Raw genomic sequence first — 20,456 nt, 5'->3', positions numbered from 1 at the left:
GGTTAAGTTTGTGTTCAACCTACAAGAATGGACAACTTTGCTAGGTGGTCTACATCTCACCTATAGTACCGTGGCACATAAAGCACTACTAATGCAAAGCCTAACATGATTTATTGTTATTTAACTTTATAAAGTAACTGTGTGGGTGGGCGTACAGTTTATAGAGCATTGCCCTCTACCATAAAAAGTAGTTTCTAACAGGGAAAGAAAAAAATAGCACTCAAATGGCTATAAACACTTGTTTAAAAAGTATATGTTTACCAACTATATATTTTAAAATTTTTTTCTTTTTTCATGTTTTTAATGCTCTGGAACATTAGAACTCTTTCTTTTTTCCCTTCAATCTCTATTTGACAGAAAAGGAATGTTAAACTTTAATTCTTTAATTTTATTTTTCCAGGTCCTTCTAGCTTATTTTTTTCTTTTATCACCCCAAAGAGTTATGGGCTTCCTCGTTTGCCCATTTACCAGATGATTGCAATGGTGGCTGACACCTAACAGATAAAAGAAAGGCAGAGTCTAGCAACTATGCACCTTCTCCTCACTCCTCTCTAGCCCCACACGATGACTTCCGATACCCCAAATAAAACCAGCCATCAATAGCAGCCACTCAGTTTAGTCTTCTTTCCTGTCTTCAAATAAACACTGCATCCCCCAACAACTCTGAGGCAGTAAGTGCCACAGCTCCCCTGTTTCCAGGAGGAATCAGGAAGTTCCCTTTCCTCCTTTATCCTCCAACTGCTCATTTTTTCTTGAAAAGCGAGCTGGTGGCTCTGATGATCTATGCTTCCCCTGGCCTCCTTATCACTCTCTGCATACCCCCTTTACATGCATTTAAACTCATGTTTTCCTCATCTCATTTACCCACATTGCATTAATCCTACCTGTGTTTTTCGATAAATCAACAGCTGTCCCACTGGCCACTAACCCATAATCTGAAAAAGCTCATCAGGTTGATTAGAACACTGCTATGTACTGCAGACCCAGTCACCACAACTCTCCCTCATGCTCAGCTGGACTAATCCAGTCAGGATATGGCCTTGCTATTTATTCTGTGGAAACGGCTTCCTACTCTTCTTATAAAGGATGCCTTATAATGAGACAAATTCAACCCACAATGCCATTTCTTCCCTCTGGGTTAGGCCTGTGAATCCAGTGACTACGTGTAAGAAACAACTCTTGCTTTATTTTTATTACTCTCCTTTTCTCCTTTTATCACACATTGAACCGAAACAAATGGGCGTTGCTTTCTATTTTGGGCAATGCCCACGTGGTGGGGAATCCAGAGAGCAGGTCAGGACAAGGATTTATTTACTGAATGTCTATCAGCCCTGCAGCAAAGCTCAAGACATAGGCTGGATCATCTTTTTATCAAATGCAGCTCTTCATAAAATAACCCTTTGTCCAAGCTTGAATATAGAATTATCCTCATGGAAACATAAAGCATAAATTCGGTATTAGTTTCTGAAACCTGTTCTTTTAACAGATGCTTAGCAAAATGCTTCTTTCCAAGTTCTAGTTAGTGGCCACTACTTGAGCTTTGGACTAATGCTTTAGTGTTAGAGCCATCTAGTGGGAGAAGAGACATGGACAGAGAAGCTGAGACAGGTTCTGCTATTTGGATTTTCCATCCCATTCAGGTTTGTGGTGTGACCTCCAGACACCAGGGCCAGTGAAACAAGGATCTGCCATGCCACTATTGCAAACAAAAGAAAACATGATTCTGAGGGGTATTTTAGAAAAAGAGAAAGTATCTAAGCAGTCCGTGGCATTCATACAGCTGTTAAGCCTCCCATTTATCACAAAAGCAGCCCGTGGCTGTACCAGGGGAAGCCAAATAGCTAAGGTAGAAGAGATAGTTTCAAAGAGGATAAAGCCAGGAAGCATTGATTCTGGCATGACTTTATAGATGCAAACCTCCTTAGGTAGTGGCTGTTCCAGCTTGTTTGCTCATACTGATCCTGTGAGCTCCCTAGGGAAAATTAAGTAGGAGGGTGAAGGGCTTGCACAAGCCTCTCCCATGCAACTGTCGGATCAACTCTCTGGGTTGAATTTTAGTTCCTAATTGATTTCTTGAACCATCCTGGAAGATCACACTAATATCTAGTCAGTGTTAACAGGAACGTGGCGCAAGAAAATGGATCCTAAGACCTGGCAAATTGTTAAGTTCATTAAGTTTCTGGTGCCAGAATTTGACAGTACGCCAAACACCCTCTAAAGGAGAGAGTCCTGCAGCTTCCTGTGTTTCAAGTCCCTTACAATAATAGAAAGATTTAGTATATAAGCCTGGTACCAAGATACCATAAAATAAATAAAAACAATCCATATTTGTGTCTCTTACTCATTTGAAAGGGAATTAATGCTTTCCCCACCTCCTATCAGGCTGTTAAGAAAAAGCAATTAGCTTTGCCTACAAAGGCAAAAGAGAGAGGATAAATACAAGCCAAGATAGATGTTTCAGACAAACACAACTGATTAATGGTCTATCTCATGATAGAGTTCAGAGAATCACTGAAAGGGCACACTTCAAATTATGTCTTTCTGTCTCCATCAGCAGGACTGCAATGTGCTGTCTGAATGGTGTCCAAAGTGTATCTAGTTGGCATACTTGCTCAAAGACAAAGACATATGGACCACACACTTGAAGAAAGATCAACTTAAGCCTGCAAGCTAGTCATAGAAAAATGAACAAGCTCTTAAATCATGTTTTGGCTATTAGCTAAGAATAGTGCTTCAGTGTAAATTAAGGTTGCCTTCCAGTCTCTCCCCCCACTCCCATCATAATCCTATTCATCTGTTTTTTTAGCACATCAAATTTTCAGGTAAGCAGCATGAAACGAACAGCTGGTCAAATCCTACTGTCAATTACTGGAAATTCACTGTCATTATACAACATAGGAGCTGCATTTGTAACCAGGTTTGCATATTTTAATGTTAAGCATCTACATATTAAAAGAAATGCTGCTAGTTTACAATACATAAGCTGTGGCTGACAACATCATATCCAACACATCACAGCTGCAGGTTAAGAGGAAGATAAGAACAGTGGGGTTCAAAACAAGTGAAAACAACAACCCAAACCCCAGAAATGGTTCATGTACTGAAGAGGCACTGAAATAAAGCTATTGTCTACTAGGAAATAAGAGGGAACTTATGATATAGCTGTTAATGTTTTAGCTAAATTAAACCTGGTAATAAGAAATGAAAGTCACATAAGCGTGTTTTACTGAGGGAGGGGCTTATACATTTTTTTTCCATGTAATCAATGATTTATTTGAAGTATCCCAGTCAAAAGAGAGCTATCTACTTCATAGAAACAGGAATCAGACCGAAAAGCAGGTACAAAAACAGAACACTTATTTACAGTTAATTAAAAAATAAAATGGTAGTTGGTAATGCTGACAAAGCATTTTTCCACATCCCTTTCTGCTGTTTTAAATCTACTGAGAAACAGAAAAGGATCTCTTATTTGACAACATAAAAATCTATTTAACATACAGCACCATAATCTGCAGTGTTTTTTGTGTTGTGGTTTTTTTTTTTTTTTTTTTTTTTTAAAAAGTTTGTTAGTACTTTGCAAGCTACAGCATATAAAAACGGGACAGAGGCAGGACATGTGGCAGGCCAATTTTTTGATCCAACTTTGCATCAATATACCATTATATACAAAGACCAAGAATAACCAATGAAAGTTATGGCTCAGTAGACAATTGGACAGAAGTATTTCAAAATAAGGATTTGCAGTGGATATGTCTTAGTTCAGTGATCTTAAAGGAGGCTTAGATTTGGGAAGAAACTGTTCTGTCATATCCTCTATTTTGTTCTTCTCCACTGTAGCTGCAGTTTTGTTCTCTTTATCCTTTTTGTAACTCCTTTTGTGCTGGGATTTAAAGAAAACACCCAATGTTAAGAGAATACAAAGAAATTAAAGACTCGCGTACAATGCAGTATACAGTGTTCCGAGAAAAAAAAAAAAAAAAGTTGGTAGAACTCCTGAAATGGTTCCTAATATTGCATTTACTAAAGAGATTTATTGTAGACATCTGGAAGTTTAGCAGCTACTTTTAAGGAATCCATGGCAAGCAAATACACTCCCCCTCCACCCCTCCAAGCCAAACCCAAGCCGAATATACCAGGGATTTACACTGATACATTGGTACAGCAAGAGGGTCAAAAGGAAGGAAGTTTAAAAAAAAAAAAAAAAAAAAAAAATCAGTGAAGAATCAAGAATGTTCACATTTCTGTCTAACCTCTAAGAAAATATTTCACAACTAATTTCAACTTTTCCACTAAAACACATGTATTTATGTCTAGCAAATTATGACTTTGTTATGCAGGATTATTTGCTGAGGAGTTTTCTACTGTCTGTCCAGCTTGTCAGAAATTTGCATTATTTTATATGCTGTTAATTGTTATCAGAATCTGCTGTTATTTTAGCTCAAATTTACAAAGCATATTCTACAGCATTTAATGAAGTTGTGAGACTACACTAAATTATAGTAAGGGACTTCAGACTACAGCACTGTTATGGAACAATAAATTTTCCTTCACTTTTAAATACACAGTTGTTTGGAGTATCTGTGGAAGTTACCTGGAAAAAGGGAATGCCACCACTTGCATGGCAGCATATGTTTGTATCCACTAAGGATTTGTCACTAGCAAGGCTTTCATTGGATTCTTCGAACCCTTCCTCCTCTTCCAAGAGGTCCTAAAAGAGAAGTTTTCAGAAAAATGTATTTCATGTCTGAATTTCCTAGGTGAATGAATGTACTAAGCACGATCAGATCTACAAAAGTCATGGCACTTGCATTTTTTTTAAAAACAGAAATGAAAGTCTCTACATTATTAATATCTTATTTTTCAAGGTATTGTTTTTGTCAAAAGCTCAGCACACTTAACTCCCAGTACCCTGTAAAACACAAAGGCTGCAACAACACTGGGGTTCTAGTCCACTCTCCACAATGGCATGAAAAAACTCCTAGAGATGCGAAATCTTCACTCGAGAGCCTCATTTGCCACTCACACACGTACCTGATCTGCATTATCCTCTGCCTCCTTTGTCACACTGTTTAGCATAGCATCAAGCTTTGATTGATTTTGCCTTAATTTCTCTAGAAGTTGTTCCCGGGGTTCTGTTTTCACAAGTGTGACTGGATAGTAGTAGTCTCTTCTCTGTGGAGTTGTCCCTTTAATGAAGATTGTACACTAATGAAAGGCACTATTAAACACTTTCAGCATCTGCTTTAATTACAGATCCTCAATTTTACATTAACTCAATACAGAAATCATGCTTTGTTCAGTCATCATTCTTAGCATGCACCTTAAAAAAAGGTCTAAGGCTGCTAGTTATATTATGTCCCCGTTAACCTTCACTTATGAATTAATTCTGCAACTCAAATAGCTTCCTGTGGGACTATTCTGTCCTCAATCTACTTTAAATACCTGTTGGAATATCCACTTTAAGATCCTCTTGCAGGAAACCATTAACCTGCGTCAGTCCATGTTGTGCTTCCTCATTAAGTGCCAGCTTCTGCCCCAGAAGTGTCTCCTGATCAATCTTTATCTGATCAAGAAGGCCATTTAGTACCTTCTCCTCAGCAGCCTTTTGTCTACCAATATGGTCAGCAATTTCAGCTATTGCTTTATCACAATTTTCTTCATTTTTCTGAAAACAAAACAAAAAAACAACCAAAACCATCAAGTTAACAAGAAAGGTAAGGTTATGGCCTCTTTTCTAAGATGCGGTGCATGATTAGTGACATGACCTGAAACGAAACAACTGAGACCTCAAATTGAGAAGTTTCAGTGCTAGTTTTACACTCTCATTTTGAGAACTATCTTCAGAAGAGAGTCAGTTTCTTAGAAAGTATGATCATTTTAGAAAGCTACTCATAAGAAAAAAGATGATGCCATCTGGTTCAGATCAGACTCCTCATGCTTCTATACACAACCTGCACAGAATTAGGATATTCAAATGAAAGTGAAAATCCTACAAGCACTAGAGGCTTTATCCATTTGCAGGGGTAAAGAAGGAAAACACGTACTTTTAGCCATTCCCATTGGAATGAAATTTCTGTAAGGTTCAGTAGGTATAACAGATACACAGGTATCTTGAGACTGCAAGTGTTTTTAAAAGCTGGGTTTTCTTTCTGAAAGTTGGCAAAATGTTGGATTTGTTTTATTGTTCTAATGGATAATGAAATAGACAAGAAGGATGGGAAGTAAAATTTGTGATGGAAATAAAAAAAGAGAAAGAAATTATCAGATAAGGCACCAGAACTAGTAGATACTCAAAATGAATGCTTTCTCCCATAATAGTAATTCATCTGACCAATAGAATAATTTGCATCCTCCAGAATACAGTCTGTATTTGATCATTGTGCAAATCTCCCAGGGATATTACTGGTAGATAAAGCTTTAGAATTAGAGAGATATATACTAAAAATGTAAAAAGCCCAAATTACACATGGAAGTTAGCCACATGGGATTAATCAAGACACCATTTTTTGAGGTTATTTGCACTTTAAGTTCAAAGTCTTCCTCTTAATTTAAGCTTTTGATTTCCTCTAACTGCATCTATTTAAGCTGAGTAACATGAGTCTGCTGTGATTGAAAAAAAAATAAATTTATTCTTACTGTAAGTGAGAACTTTTTTCCCCCTACAAATTCTACTGTAAACATTTATTTCAGAAGGTTGTATCAGACTACAAATTACTATAGGTACCTTTTGTAAACACTGAAGTTGCTGTTTCTCATCATTCAAGGACAATAGCTGCTGACTGGTAAAGTTGACTATCTGAGCAGTTGTAAATTCACCCCATTTATCAGTATCCTGAGACACACTTTTGAGATTGCTGAGAAGCTTTTGACAGTGGTCAGTGGATTCTTCCAGCATCATCTTGTTTTCAGCATTTATGATTCTGAGCTCTTGAGAGAAATTATCCAGAGATGCAATAAATTTGCTGTGATTGGAAGTTGCACTGCTGACTAGATCTGTAGTTTTCCTGCAACAACATATTTGTAACAGTTCAGAGATTTTGAAAGGTGGATTTTAATACATTCTACACTTAGAAATATCTGAGACCAGAACCAGTGAAGTAGTGTGGTTCTATCAAAGCAGTTATAGTGTTGTGGCTGTTTACTAAATTTACAAGTTGCAGCACTTGGAGCAGTAGGTTTGTTAAATCCCTTAAAAAGAAACAACAAACCCAACCCAACACCACCCCACAAACTAAAACCCAACAACTTTGGCAAGACCTTAGTTACTCAGTCTGCAACTGAATGAAGCATGCTGCAATAGACACACTATACTTCAAGCTAAGCCTTTATGGTATGAGGTTCTGAAGTCCAGCCATACTAAGGGCTATTCATCAGTATATTGCTCCCAAAACCATGGTCTCTTATCTGCAATATGCTCAAGAGACAAGTTTGAGGAAAAGCCTTGTAGAGCTACCTTTTACTCTAAGGAAAGGTGAGCTATGATCTACATTCTGTGGCAGAACTCAGCTCTAACAGTCTTGTCCAGAAGACTTTATAAGCGTATAAATACGAAGAGCATCTATTTTGCAGTCCTCTTCATACATAGGTTTATCTTGCATCACTATACACCAAAATTAATCTGCTCCTTACAAGTGAACATTTTCTTGCACAGCAGTGATGGTGGTCTTCAAGCTTCCATTTTTTGCGAGTACATTAGTTAAGTTCTTCTGAGTCTCCTGAGCAAACAGGTCAAGCTGGCTTTGCAGCGAGGACATTAATTCAGCTGCACTCTATAAGGAAAAATGTCATGCATTTCAGTTATTTAACTCTTTTTAACATTCTTAAATGGCACTTGAATGCCTTTATTAAAAATGCAGCAAATAAAAGCTTTGTCATTCTAAATCTGAAAGTACAATTTTTGTGTAGAGAAGATAGACACTTTGCTTTTGGAGATATATTTAAAGGCGGATATACTGGACATACTCAGAGCAAGGGTAAATTTTTTTGTTACCTTCTTACATAAGCTTCTTAAAGCAGCCCAAAGGCTGAAAAGAATTAGGATCAAGTTACTGTCCTAACATTTCTTCTGAAGCAACTACAACACTTTACTGCTACAAAAAGTTTAGATCAAAGAAAGCAATCACACTTGGTGTTAGGATTTCTTCTTACTCTAAGGATACCTTTGTATGTGCCAACCTCGCCATTTCCACTTCTTCTTTCAAATTCTCACAATCATTCTGAAGCTGAGCAAAAACACTGGCTGTTTCTTCGCGTAATTTTTTCAGAGTGAGAGAAAGATCTCCAAAGAAGGTATCCACTTCCTTTTTATGACCCTCCATCTTTGAAAAAAGTTTTATTTAAAGTGAGATATTTGTCTTTAGGTAAGAACTGGATACTTTTCCCTAGCACAATTCATATAGAAACAAACTGTACCCCAAGGTACACTAATAAAAACAAAGACACTAATAAAGTATTGTGCATAAAAGGTGGAAAATAACACTTAGAGCAATCTGCAGTTACAGACCAGAACTTGGTGTGGGTTTTTCCAAAGATAAAATTTGGCATGTGAGGTAGACAAAATAGGAAGACACAGACAAGGTTAAGACAAGAACAAGAAGCAAAAGCTGATAAGCCATGGACTATTTGCTGTTCAAGTCTGAAAGGCAATAAAAAGCCTCTAGACGAGGAGTTGATTTCACATGAGTTGTAATTGACAGAAGGGAGAAATTTTTCAGTCAGAGCAAGAGATAACCAGGAACAAAGATCTTATTTTTTTGATAAAATGCAAAAAAAGGAATGAAAGAGTGAGGCTGCAGTTCTACATAAAAATCATGAGATAAACTAGAAATAAAAGTTAAAGCATAGGACTTTTTTTAATTAGTGCAGTGTTGTCTGCACTTATGGCTATTGTTAACAAGATACAGCATCACATTCCCCCAGAACCAAAGTGACTATGGAGAAAGTTAGGTATGACAGCAGGAGAAATTGGGATTGATAAGACTCCTCTAAGTTGGTTATTTTAGATTTCTAAAATACAGGAAAGACTGCATTAAGGATATTATCAAATATTTGTTACCTATAGCTTTAAGCATCCATGTTTTACCATTGTTCTTTGGCATTTAGGTGAGCAGTTGTACCAATATAGGTAACAAGCAAATACACCACACACAGAAGTGGAAAAGAAGTTTGAAAGAAAGAGCTAAAAGGTAGAGCTCATGGGACAGAATAAAGGAGAAAAGGCCAGACCAGAAGTGGAAGCAATCTGACACACTGCAGGAAAATCACCAAAGGGCTACCTGTAAATTAAATAAAATAGAAAAGCACAAGGTAAGAGACAAGTTATGTGCATTACCTTGTCAGCCACAGCAGAATATTTCTTCATGTTAATCTGAAACTGACAGTTTAGCCCCAAGACAAATTCTACCATTGGTGTCACACTATTTAATGCTCTTCCTAATCCAGATGTATGTTCTTCCTAGGAACAGCAGTAAAAAAAAAAAAAAGAAAAGAAAAAGTAAACCAGGATATGATTGTTCCTTCATCTACATTTGTAAGAAGCTATCCATATACATTACCCATGTATTCTGCTATTACAGTATTTGCCATATAGTACATGACAGCTTGTGGAGGTGACATGGGAGGGGAAGCGAGGAGGGACATAATCATGGCCAAGTGCTGAAGCACAGACAGGTAGAGAGGATCAGAAAAACACCCTTATACAATATTTACAGAACCCCTTTTGATCAAGAAGTTTCATATATTAAGTAACATAAGAGTATATGAATTTACTAACAATTAGTCTCAGCAGCTCAGCTTTACAATCAAGTGACAGATTCTCATGTTGTGTTATTTTTTCATACAGGTGAGAAACTTCAGTAGACACCAATTCTTTAACAGAGGCAAAAGATGCTGATACAACTGATGCAAGGATATTAGCTGCTGAAGAACTGGTAGACAGAAGTTCACCTATGAAAGAAATCAAGAAGCGTTACAATTATTTTTTTTTTTTTTAAGTTCCACTGTAAGATAGGAACTCTTTTTATAGCTTATCACTTTATTGCCTCTTACAGCACAAGAAAGCTGTTGATCACCCCAGATACATTATTACTGGTACAACTGTAATTATTACATTGCTTAAAATAAAGCCTCTTTCACTTACTACAACAGATCTGTTCTAGGAAACGGTCTTTGGAACCACTGTTGCACAAATTCTGGATAACATACTGATATAAGTATTACACTTACCTATAAAATTTGTGTAAGATGTCAACATCTGTTGCTGCTTCAAACTGTTTTCACTAACTGAATCTTGTACTTTGTTGAACAAAACATTCATTTGTCCTGCAAATGTATTTTGGATGATAGCATTGTGTTGATCAACAGCCTTCTTACGGTCCAGTTTCGCATGCAGACCAGATACATCTTTTGTAGTTTCTTCAATTGTACTAAGTAACTACAATTTTTTAAATGTTATTTTAGTCAGTCTTTAAACAAGAAGTCAAGCATACATTCTATAAGGAAAAGCAACTGCAGTTCTGAGTTAACAGAGAAGTTATCTCCCTAGAAAGACAGGTATTTCCCTTTACATCAAATTACAACTATTCTTAATCCTGGTATTATGTCATTTATAGTCTTAGAACACAGGAAAAAAGTTACCTACTAGAGATCATTCCTTCTAACTTTGAAATTAAAGCATTAATAAAGAACATCCTCAGTATTTAAGGAATTAAGATATCATTTATCACAGAATACTAATTGAAAAAAATTCCTTACCACAACTTTTTCTGAAAGATTTGACAGTAAATATATTCTTTGATAGTCCTCAAGCACAGGGGTTCCAGTACTAGTTAGCAGGACACACTCCCTCCCCACATCAGGTCAGTTTTGGTAATTATGACCAATCTACAAACACATCAAAACTGTACTCTAAAATATAGAGGTGACAGGGCAACAGTTTCCCTTATTCACTCAGTGAATTACTGCACATATGTCTCTGCAAAGTTTTTCCTGTTTTTCTATCCCAATTAATATATATTAACTTGCTCTTTTGTAGGGTCAGCCATAAGTTTCTAGTAAAGAAAACTACTCATTCAGCAAAACAATTAATGACAATAGATACTGCAAAGAAATGGAACTCTCGTGACAAACGGGCCTGAAGGAAAGGTAGCTCCAGACCAACCAGCGTGTTTAGCAGTCAACTGTCAATATTACCACAGAGAAAGTCCTGCAATCCTTAGTAGCTTTTCATCGCAATATAGTTTATGGAGAGCTAATCCTAGTTTTCCATCTTAAATTCAGGTTTTGTCACACTCAAATCATGCTTTAGCAACAACAATTTCCTTGAACAGCCCATGAAACTCCTAAACATGGGAAGCTACTGTTACAGTTAGGTGCAAGAACTGTGACAACCTTGCTAGCTGTGCTGTGAAGTTTTTGTTCAGTGTTTTCCAAAACTGAAACCACATATTCTTCTTCAGCCAGATGAACCTTGGTTTCTTGAAGATCTTTTTGCGTTTCTTCCAGTTCTTTCTCCTTGATTTGCAGATCTGTTTTACACTGTTCCAGTTCATTTTTACTAACTGTGAATAGTTCAGTGATCTGAAGCGGAAGACAAACATCATTAGGGCAACACTGCTTTTTAGAAGTTCAACAGTCCCACTTTACATCTCTCCAATTATGTCACAATACCAGAAGGCAAGTTGTCATCTACCAATGTAGTTTCACCTGTAAGGCTCAGAGGTCTTAAACCTAGACTATAGATTTATGTAATCTCTATTCACTGAAAATAGCACAAGCCAACACCATTTTCACTGTAATAATACCTTGCTTCCCTACTCAAACCACAAGGCCAAACAACTGTTACAACACAAGAAAAAAAAAAAAAAAAAACCACACTAAAAAACACTAAGCAGATAGAATGAAGAAGTCAGTAAAGCTGATTAAACAGAGCAGTTACACATTCCAGTAAATTAGTATCTGCATTTCTTTTAAAAAGGAAGCTTGCATTTTCTGTGTACTTTGTTAATGGGAGCTCATCAACTTCTCCTCTCTCCCTTCATTCTTTGCTCCTAAGCAGGTATTTGTCAACTGAGATGATACTATTTTACAAGCATGTTTTTGCTGAAAACCCAGAAAAGCAAATTAAAGGTAAAGTGCTAGACATTAAAACAGCTTTAAGAAATAAACATTGCATCCTGCAACTTGATACATGATATTTCAACTTCTTAACTTCAAGTATTAGGAAGCTTCCCCACTTGAGTAACTAGGGAACTTTAAGAATGAAAACTCTTCAGACTGTTCTTTGCTCAAACTTTTTTCCTCCTTCCCCAAAATTTCTTTCATTTTTTGGCAGATTTAAGCCACAGTTTAGAAATGTCACTTACTCTTTTCACTTCTTCCTCCATGACGCTGATTTTGTCAATATACTCTGCAATTTGTTCTTCCTGTACTGTCAACTTTCCATTAAGGGCTCTCAAGCAAGGATTAAAACAAACAAATTAGTCAAGTAAGACCTGATTTTAAGATCTATTGTTTTTTATATCACATAATTAGTAATTTCCAAAAATAAGCATTGGTAACATTTGTACAAAAAGCAGGTAACTTTCACTTAACACACAAAGGATTTAAGACAATTTTCCATTGTAAACTTTCTGTGTAAACTAGCCATCTTACAAAGGGAAGCAAACTATACTAAGTTTGCTCTCCTATATGAGCTTCCACTGAAAGAAAGGCTGCATGGTGTAAATCTGCATCGCAGCTATGCTTATAGCAAGTTCCACATAAACACAAAAGCCTCAATGCAAATCTACTCTTTAGGCTTCTGTGTAATAATTTCTAAAAAACAAGCCATTTTACAGAAATTTTGAAGACATACTCATAATTTTCAAGGGAAATATAGACTCCATTTTTTTCTCGTGCAGCAGCAAGGTCTCGCTTCAGACGCTCAATCTCTTCAGTATATTCCTGCATAAAGAAACACATGTAAACCTGAAATTTCTACTCTACTTTCAAGATTTAGCTTAACAGGCACTTCACAAACATAGCATTCTATGGAAGTTTTGCATAAGCACAGGAGGAAAGCACTTCAATTCTTTTACAAATAAGTTCAGCATAGCACCATTTAAATTCATACCATTGGATAGATGTAGAGCATTGAAACCTCCCATTTGAATCGTACTTGATTACATATAACAGCTTACAATGAGAATTGCAGCTTCTTTAGTAGCAGTCAGCTACTTTATATTATCTCTTCGCTCATACTTAGTGACCAGTTCACTTTAATTCAGGCACTTTCTAGGGAACAAAGCTGCTAATACAGCAAGTCCAGAAAAAAAAAAAACACCAAAATCCAGGGTCATTTAGTGGCTCTCCGCTAACTCGTAAACAGGTAATCCATACACAGAATCATAGGTAGTAGCAATAGTCCTCTCTATCCAGCTTTAGTCTTAGCAACAGCTTCAGTATCTGCAAAGTAACTAATACTGTACCATTTGAGCAGCTTAGTTTGAAAGCATCAGTTCAGTGACTAAAATCACCTCAGAAAAGCACCACTTTAGTTACAGCTTTTCTACAACTTTGTAATTCCTGCATAGCTAAAACTAGTTAACACAGTGAAACCTAACCTGTAACTTAATTTGTGAAGATATATGTCTAGCTTACCTTAATAAGAGCTTTTTTTGTTAACTTCTGATTGACTTCAGGCTTGTTCATTATGTTCTTTGCTCTATGGGCATACTCCAGTGTACTCAATGTTTCCTGTGATAAACAGATGTAACACTAGGTCAAGTTGAGGAGTTAACTCATTTTTGTATCATTAGCAAAATATAATAGCTATTTTAGGAATAGATTTTCAGACTTAAATTTACCTCAAGATTTACAGATGCAGGAGAAACTGTGGCAATTATCGATGTTTTTGTTCGTCCTCCAAGAGAGTCTTGAAGGATTCTTGTGAGTTTAGATTCCCTGTATGGAATGTGTGGGGCTCTTTCTACTAGAGCAGTAATAACTCTTCCTAGTGTCAGGAGAGACTGGTTGATATTTCCAGCTTCACGAGCTCTTTTGTCAACTGCCCCAGATCGACCAATGTTTTCACTTCCTGCAAGATCAACCTGAAAGACAAGAAGGACATGGTTCTGTCTCCAATCACCCTGAAGAATGCTTGCCCTATAGCATTGCAGAACACAACACGAGTGAACCAGTTTATGAGTTGTTAAGGAGACACTGGGGTGACAAATGGGACTCACGTTTCTCAGAGTGACAAATATAGTTCATGAAAAACAATTATATCCCCCCCCCTTGTGGGGGAGAAAAAACCCACCTTAGATTCTCAAGAGAATGAGGTCAGATTATTCTAGTTCATTACTTTAAGAATGTCATCAATGACAATTAGTTGAAATACTTACCAAGTTTAGCTTCCCAATTTTAACAAGTTCTTCTCCCTCTACTGTCGTTTCTTTCATATGGATGGTAATTGAAAACACAGAGTGGGAACGGCTGTAAAAGAATTCCATTTCAGACAGACATCCCATTAAAGCCAAATGATCTGCTTGCTACATGTCACTACTCCAAGTTAGGTATCCGTGCTCTTTTTAGGGAATACATTTGGAACTTACAGATTTTCAACACACAAAGTTATTCTACAACTATATTTTGTGTGCATACGTATGAATGCTGTACTTAAAACCAGTGATGAAGCAAATGGATGATGTTTGACTCATCCAATCCCGGTAAATTTTATCTTATTTCAAGCAAAACCAAGAAAAACACTTTTGCTTTGTTTCATTTGTGCGTTCTCAACTCACAGATATGTCAAGAAAACTGGCTTACAGATTTTTTTAGTCAAAACACTAAGAACAGTTTTACAGAACGTGAGATTAAGAAATTTAGCTATTCCGGCTCAGAAAAAAAAATCAGCAAGTAGATGAATCCAGTATTAAAAATTTAGAAGTTCAATTCAGTTTTCATTCAAAACAGTAGTATAGTTTAAGATGATTTTAGCTTGATCTTATTCCTTTAACAAATTTTTACAATTGTAAGCTGACATATATAGAAAACCATAGGCATGGAATTACAGCAGTTAGACCATACATAAAACAGCTTAGGCAGGATGAATTCTCTAAATTCCCTGTAATGTCAGATAAAATTGGTTCTGTGTTCTAATCTGTGGTAGCCAAATACCCATTCCCTTGCACCAGTAGACAGATGTGCTCATTATATCTTTCAAATATGACATGGGCAGGGTGTTCCTTGCTTATTGCAACACTGGATCACTACTTGTTCACACTGACATATGATACCACATCTGCAGTTCAAGAGCGAGAAATCGGTAACAAACAATGACATTTTTGACTAAGGTATCTCCACTACATTCTGACTACAAGTTGCAATCATATGAAGTAGCCTGCATAGCCAAACAAAAAAGCACCCTCAATCTTATCCCCAGCTTCCACAATCCGGTTTGCAAGTTTTCAGAAGCTGAGGTCTGAAAAGAGGGACTTGTGTTGATCTGCAAAAAACAGATCTCAGCAGTATTTTGAAATTCCAACTTCAGTAACAAATCCTAATATACTATTTTCTACTGCTGGTGAAGAGAGGAAAGGATACTTGAGATTCTTATACCAAATTTTTATTTAGTAAACAGGATTGACAAAAAACCCACAATCATCCATAACAGCTAGAACAAAGACAACCCACCTCTCTAATGCAAGTAGAGTCATACACCTATTAGAATCACCCCACAGGATGTGATAAGAAGTTCTAACTATGGCTTTCTAATCCACATTTGGCAACCTGAACTGCGATACATAATCTCAAGATCGCACCAGGTTTGCACTAGCTTCAACATCTTCTACTTCTTTGGTAAGATTCTGTTTAATAACACAAGAACAAAAAGTTTCTGAAATGGGAAAGATTTGTACCTGGAATATGCATTCATATAAGTAGCTGCAGTTGTTCTTTTTGCTGCACCCCTTTCCAGGATTTGGTAGACTTCATTTTTGTTGTGTACAGTTATTTCTTCCAACCCTTTAATAATTACACCCCTCTGTCAGAAAACAACGCATGCTTATTATATATCTCTCAACAGTCCTGAAAGCCTTGAGATAACAAATTTTGGAAGACAGCACTAACCTTGTTTCGAGGGTCATCAAACATCTGCAGTCTTTCTCCAACATCAGGAGTAGTATTCAGAAGATCAAAAAGCTCCTCATTATAGATTTCCAAAAGAGAGACTTTCACTGAAAATTCGGTACCATTCTCTGTGAGTTTTTCAAATATTTGATGCAATGTACGGGGTATTATACCTGCTAGTGGATCCTATAAATTAAAGTGAAGTATTTAATACATAAATGTACTGAAAGAGATTTGGGGGTGGGAGGGTGGAACTTCAGCTAAATAGTCTGAGTTAATATAAGCAAGAATACCTCGGACAAAGATCCTCTTCCACATAAAGATCGCCAAGACATGTATGTTTGCATTAAAGATGTAAAGTTTTGATTTTTATATAAATGAATGAGACCATTTGTTAGGTTACAAACATTTAAGGAAAGTCAGCTTCAGGATTTGAAAGGTATCAACTTCAGGTTTTCTTTAGCTTTCTGCAATTTCTAACTTTGAACTATAGTACAGACAAGAGAAATCTCAGGAGTGAAAATATACCTCTTCCCAAGTATATTCCTCATTGGGTGACCGCTCCCCTTCCATTGTGAAGGTCTTACCAGTACCAGTTTGGCCATAACTGTGAGAAAAAAAATTTAAATTGTAAGCAATAAACTAAAATTCAAATAAAGTTTCCTGTAAATAATTATTGGCTTACTTACGCAAACACTGTACAGTTGTAGCCCATAATAACTTCATCCAAAATGGGACATACCACACTCCGGTATACATCAATCTGCTTTGCCTGAGCTCCAAAAACCTGTTGAGGCAAAAACAATACATCCCATTTATCCATACAGTAATAATGTACAGCATCACACAGTACAGTAATCAGAACACATTAGAGAGATGTACTAGCTAGTTTCTAGAAGTCCCCCACTTAACAAGCGATTACCATATCAAATGTGTAAGTCTTTCTTGATGTCTTATCTGTCACTCCTCCAGTGCGGACACTAACTTCCTTTCTTGCTTGATCACAGTCTACAACAGCATAGGAGCTTGCTTTACGTTCTGAAGCATTAAAAGGCCTAAAAGACAGGAGTTAAGAATATCGGGTTGATATCATTGCTAAGAAGAACATAAACTGACAAAGCAGTGCTATCACTCAGTTTAAGGATCCAGAATAGTATACTTAGGTAAAAGGAATATAAGGCTTTTAATTTAATTTTTTTAAAGAAAAACTGTCGCAATTTGGCAGTTTACAGACCTTGTTTCTCCTTCTGCCTGCAGTGGGACAAATCAAGTGTCTAGAGCTTTTAGTTTGTTTACATACGTATTTTTTAACAAGTTGATAAACACTTTTAAGATAATTTAGATATGCACACAGCTAACTTGCATTATAAAATGTTGTTAAACTGCAGGGTGTTGGAAGATTAAACATACCCAATAGTTGTATAAATAAGAGCCTTCAAAAAAGGAAAAACTTACACATGAAAGGCAATAGTGAATCAAATGAATTAATTTTAAAAATTTCATTTTTTCTTTACACAAGCACGAAGCCTACATCTCACACTGATGACAGAACATTCTAAAGCACCAGAAATACTAACAGACCCTACTAATAGCAGAACAATAGACAGCAATACCAGAACCTTTATAATGTTAATGCATTTGAACAGAATTTGTGAATAGAATTTAGTAAGACAGACAAAGCATCAGATTTGGGGGGGAAAAAGTCCACATTACTTAAAACTCAGAGTAAAAGGTAAGTTTAACAGAGGTGTAATAAGTTTGATGGTGAGTGTTTTGTTTCATCACTAAGTTAATTTAAACCTGGTGCATACGATTTTCTTGAAGAGGCGTTTGCAACAATTTCTCCCCAAAAGCACGGAAATTACCATTGGTTGAAAACTTAAAGCATGAAATGCTATTTTATTACTCATTTAGTAGTGCTATTGCACTGAATGTCTATGCTACCTGTATAGCTGACCTGGATGGTCAACTTGAAAATAGAACTTCTACAATCTCAGTAATATTTAAAATATTTTTACAGTACAGGCACTTCAGATGCCATCTCTTTAAATTATTATAAAAAAAAATAATATCACAAGTGCATGGCATCTCAAGTTTCCTGACTCTTGTGGCTAACATTTCTTCCTCAATATAGCACTGAGGCTGAAGTGTTAAATTCTAAAGAGACCACGAAATGCTTTGGTGCAAGACTGAGTGGTGACAACGTATGATGACTAAAATCTTGTTCTCAGGAGCAAGTTACAGCTTCAGTTTTGTGACTTTTAAAATAGTAGGAGGCTGAACAATGAATATGTTCTGCTCTGTAATGATATTAACAGTGAATCAGTCAAATGCAGGAGCCTTACAGTTTAATAGCCCATAACTGTGAGAGTAGAGGAACAATTCAGCCAGGCTGGAGCATACATGCAGACCATTGTCACCAGACAAGTAGTAACCTGGTATGCCATGTTGACATTTGATCACAGGCTCATCCCCTTAGGTATAAAGCATATTAACATGCATATTAAGAATGCTAATATATGCATTTTGAGTTTCCAAATCCATGTTTTACCAAAGCATGGTGAATATGTTGTTTGAAAGTGTTTTTGACAAACTCAGACACATCAGGTTTTGGAATCAAATTAATACAATTGCATCTATCTACCTATCTGTAAGGTAAGTAGAACCTGACTGATGCAGAAGAAAAACGAAAGGTGGAAGGAAAATTTACTAGCTCAAACACACTGAAGCGCTATACTAAAAAAGAAAATCTGTACAAGAGGCAGAAGCAAGGGTGACCTAGAAAACGTTTAGGGTTCAGAGACTAAATCTTGACATAAGAATTAATCTATGAGTTGCAAGAAAAGCAAAACACTACACCATGGGCAATCCTGATGCTACTGTCATATTGAGCATTATATTTAATTAAAACATACACTAATACTTAGTGAGGCTATTCCAGAACAATTGAGACTAATGAGATGAAAAAGAAAATGATTGTTCTTGACAGTGTTTCAAACTCAATTGCTTCAATAGTTATTCTTCTTTTGCAATAGCCTTGATTTCCATCAGCATTTTCAACAATTCGATAACATTTGTTTCAGCAGTTGTGTTGCAAAAATAACAGAAAAATCGCTTTCAATTTCTTTTTCATTGTGCATCTGTAAAAGCACAACTTCCAAGCATGAGGATATAATGATTGCAAAAAGCATTAATAACAATAATATGTAACTTCACATTTACAGTTTTGGCTCAAAAAAAAAAACATTTCCAAAGGTATTTTGAACACTATCCTTAACAGTATTAGAGTTTTAACAAGCACTGATACATTAAGTATCAGTGAGCAAGTCTTTAAAGTCACCTCAAAATCACAAAGAGAACCTAACTTTACGGTACATGAAATTTGTCATAGCATACAAAAAAATAAATTTATCTCATCGACCAAGGCAGTCGGTCGTTATTACTTAAGAAGGTGACCCCCGTAGCTTTTTATCCGAATTCGAAGAGCCTGCATCCCTGAAGTTCGACGAAAACAGCTGTAGCAAAAGTTTTATTAGCTGTTAAAATCGTAGCGGCTTAAATAGCAGTCATACTAACTCTCATCTAGCTCTTCTTAACTTTCCTACATAGCTTCATACTGGGTGTGCACCGAATCAAGTTAGAGAACTGCAACTTCTTGCCTTTTTAAGATGTAAGAGATTATTCCCAGCAGCGCTAATTTTGCGGCAGCGCCGATCACCTCCGCTGGCAACAGGAGCCCACCACACAGCGCGTACAATTCACGCCTCGGACAGGGGTTCCAAAGCGCACTACCGACCGCCGTCTGGCTGTCACGGCTGGCTCTTTAACAATGACACGCACGGAGATCTGCGGGCTGCCCGCCGCCCCGTCAGCCCCCTGTAACGGGCATATTTATAATATGCCGGCCGGGCACACCGGGCTCCCCGCGGCAAACGTTTCCGACTGAAGCCCCAGAGGGACCTCACCGGCTCCCCGCGGGCCCACCTCCAACACTTGCCCGGGGAAGGCCGCCGCGCCTTACCTGCACCGCACCACCACCTGGATGTTCTTGCCCTTCTCCTCCTTCTTAGCGCTACCGCCGCTCTGGGGGCCGAGGGAAGCCATGGCGGGCCTCGGTACGAAACCTGCCGGGAGGAGGGGGGGGGAGTGGAGAAAGGCGAAGCGCTGACCGTGTTGGTCCGGGATGCCCGGGGCTGGGCCCAAACGCCCACCGCTCGCCTCAGCCGCCGCCGCGGGCTCGCGCGCTCCGCCGCCGACTTTGAACCACGCACCTCCCCCCCGGCCCAGCCAATCAAGCGGCAGCGCGCGGGGCACCACGGGACTGTTTTTCAAATTCTGGTAGTGACGCA

The 20,456-nt window shown here is 37.4% G+C and overlaps 1 protein-coding gene across 1 annotated transcript; it reads right to left on the bottom strand.

Annotated features, from left to right (window-relative positions):
* Positions 1-2,912: 2,912 nt before the first annotated feature.
* Positions 2,913-20,211, bottom strand: KIF11 (kinesin family member 11; the record flags this gene model as incomplete). The annotated part of the gene is made up of 22 exons (XM_082486650.1): positions 2,913-3,880; positions 4,592-4,708; positions 5,032-5,186; positions 5,443-5,665; positions 6,725-7,004; positions 7,630-7,769; positions 8,160-8,318; positions 9,332-9,454; positions 9,773-9,945; positions 10,225-10,432; positions 11,389-11,577; positions 12,363-12,450; positions 12,854-12,942; positions 13,639-13,734; positions 13,845-14,087; positions 14,382-14,472; positions 15,897-16,021; positions 16,108-16,293; positions 16,636-16,714; positions 16,797-16,894; positions 17,030-17,162; positions 20,129-20,211. The coding sequence occupies 22 exons, from the start codon at positions 20,209-20,211 to the stop codon at positions 3,755-3,757; spliced, it is 3,204 nt and encodes a 1,067-aa protein (XP_082342776.1). The 3' UTR covers positions 2,913-3,754.
* Positions 20,212-20,456: the final 245 nt, after the last annotated feature.

The sequence above is a fragment of the Vanellus vanellus genome, assembly GCF_965231255.1.
Source record: "Vanellus vanellus genome assembly, chromosome: 7".
NCBI classification, from domain to species: Eukaryota; Metazoa; Chordata; class Aves; order Charadriiformes; family Charadriidae; genus Vanellus; species Vanellus vanellus.
Note: the sequence above shows the minus strand (reverse complement) of the source record. Positions and strands in the feature narration are given on the sequence as shown.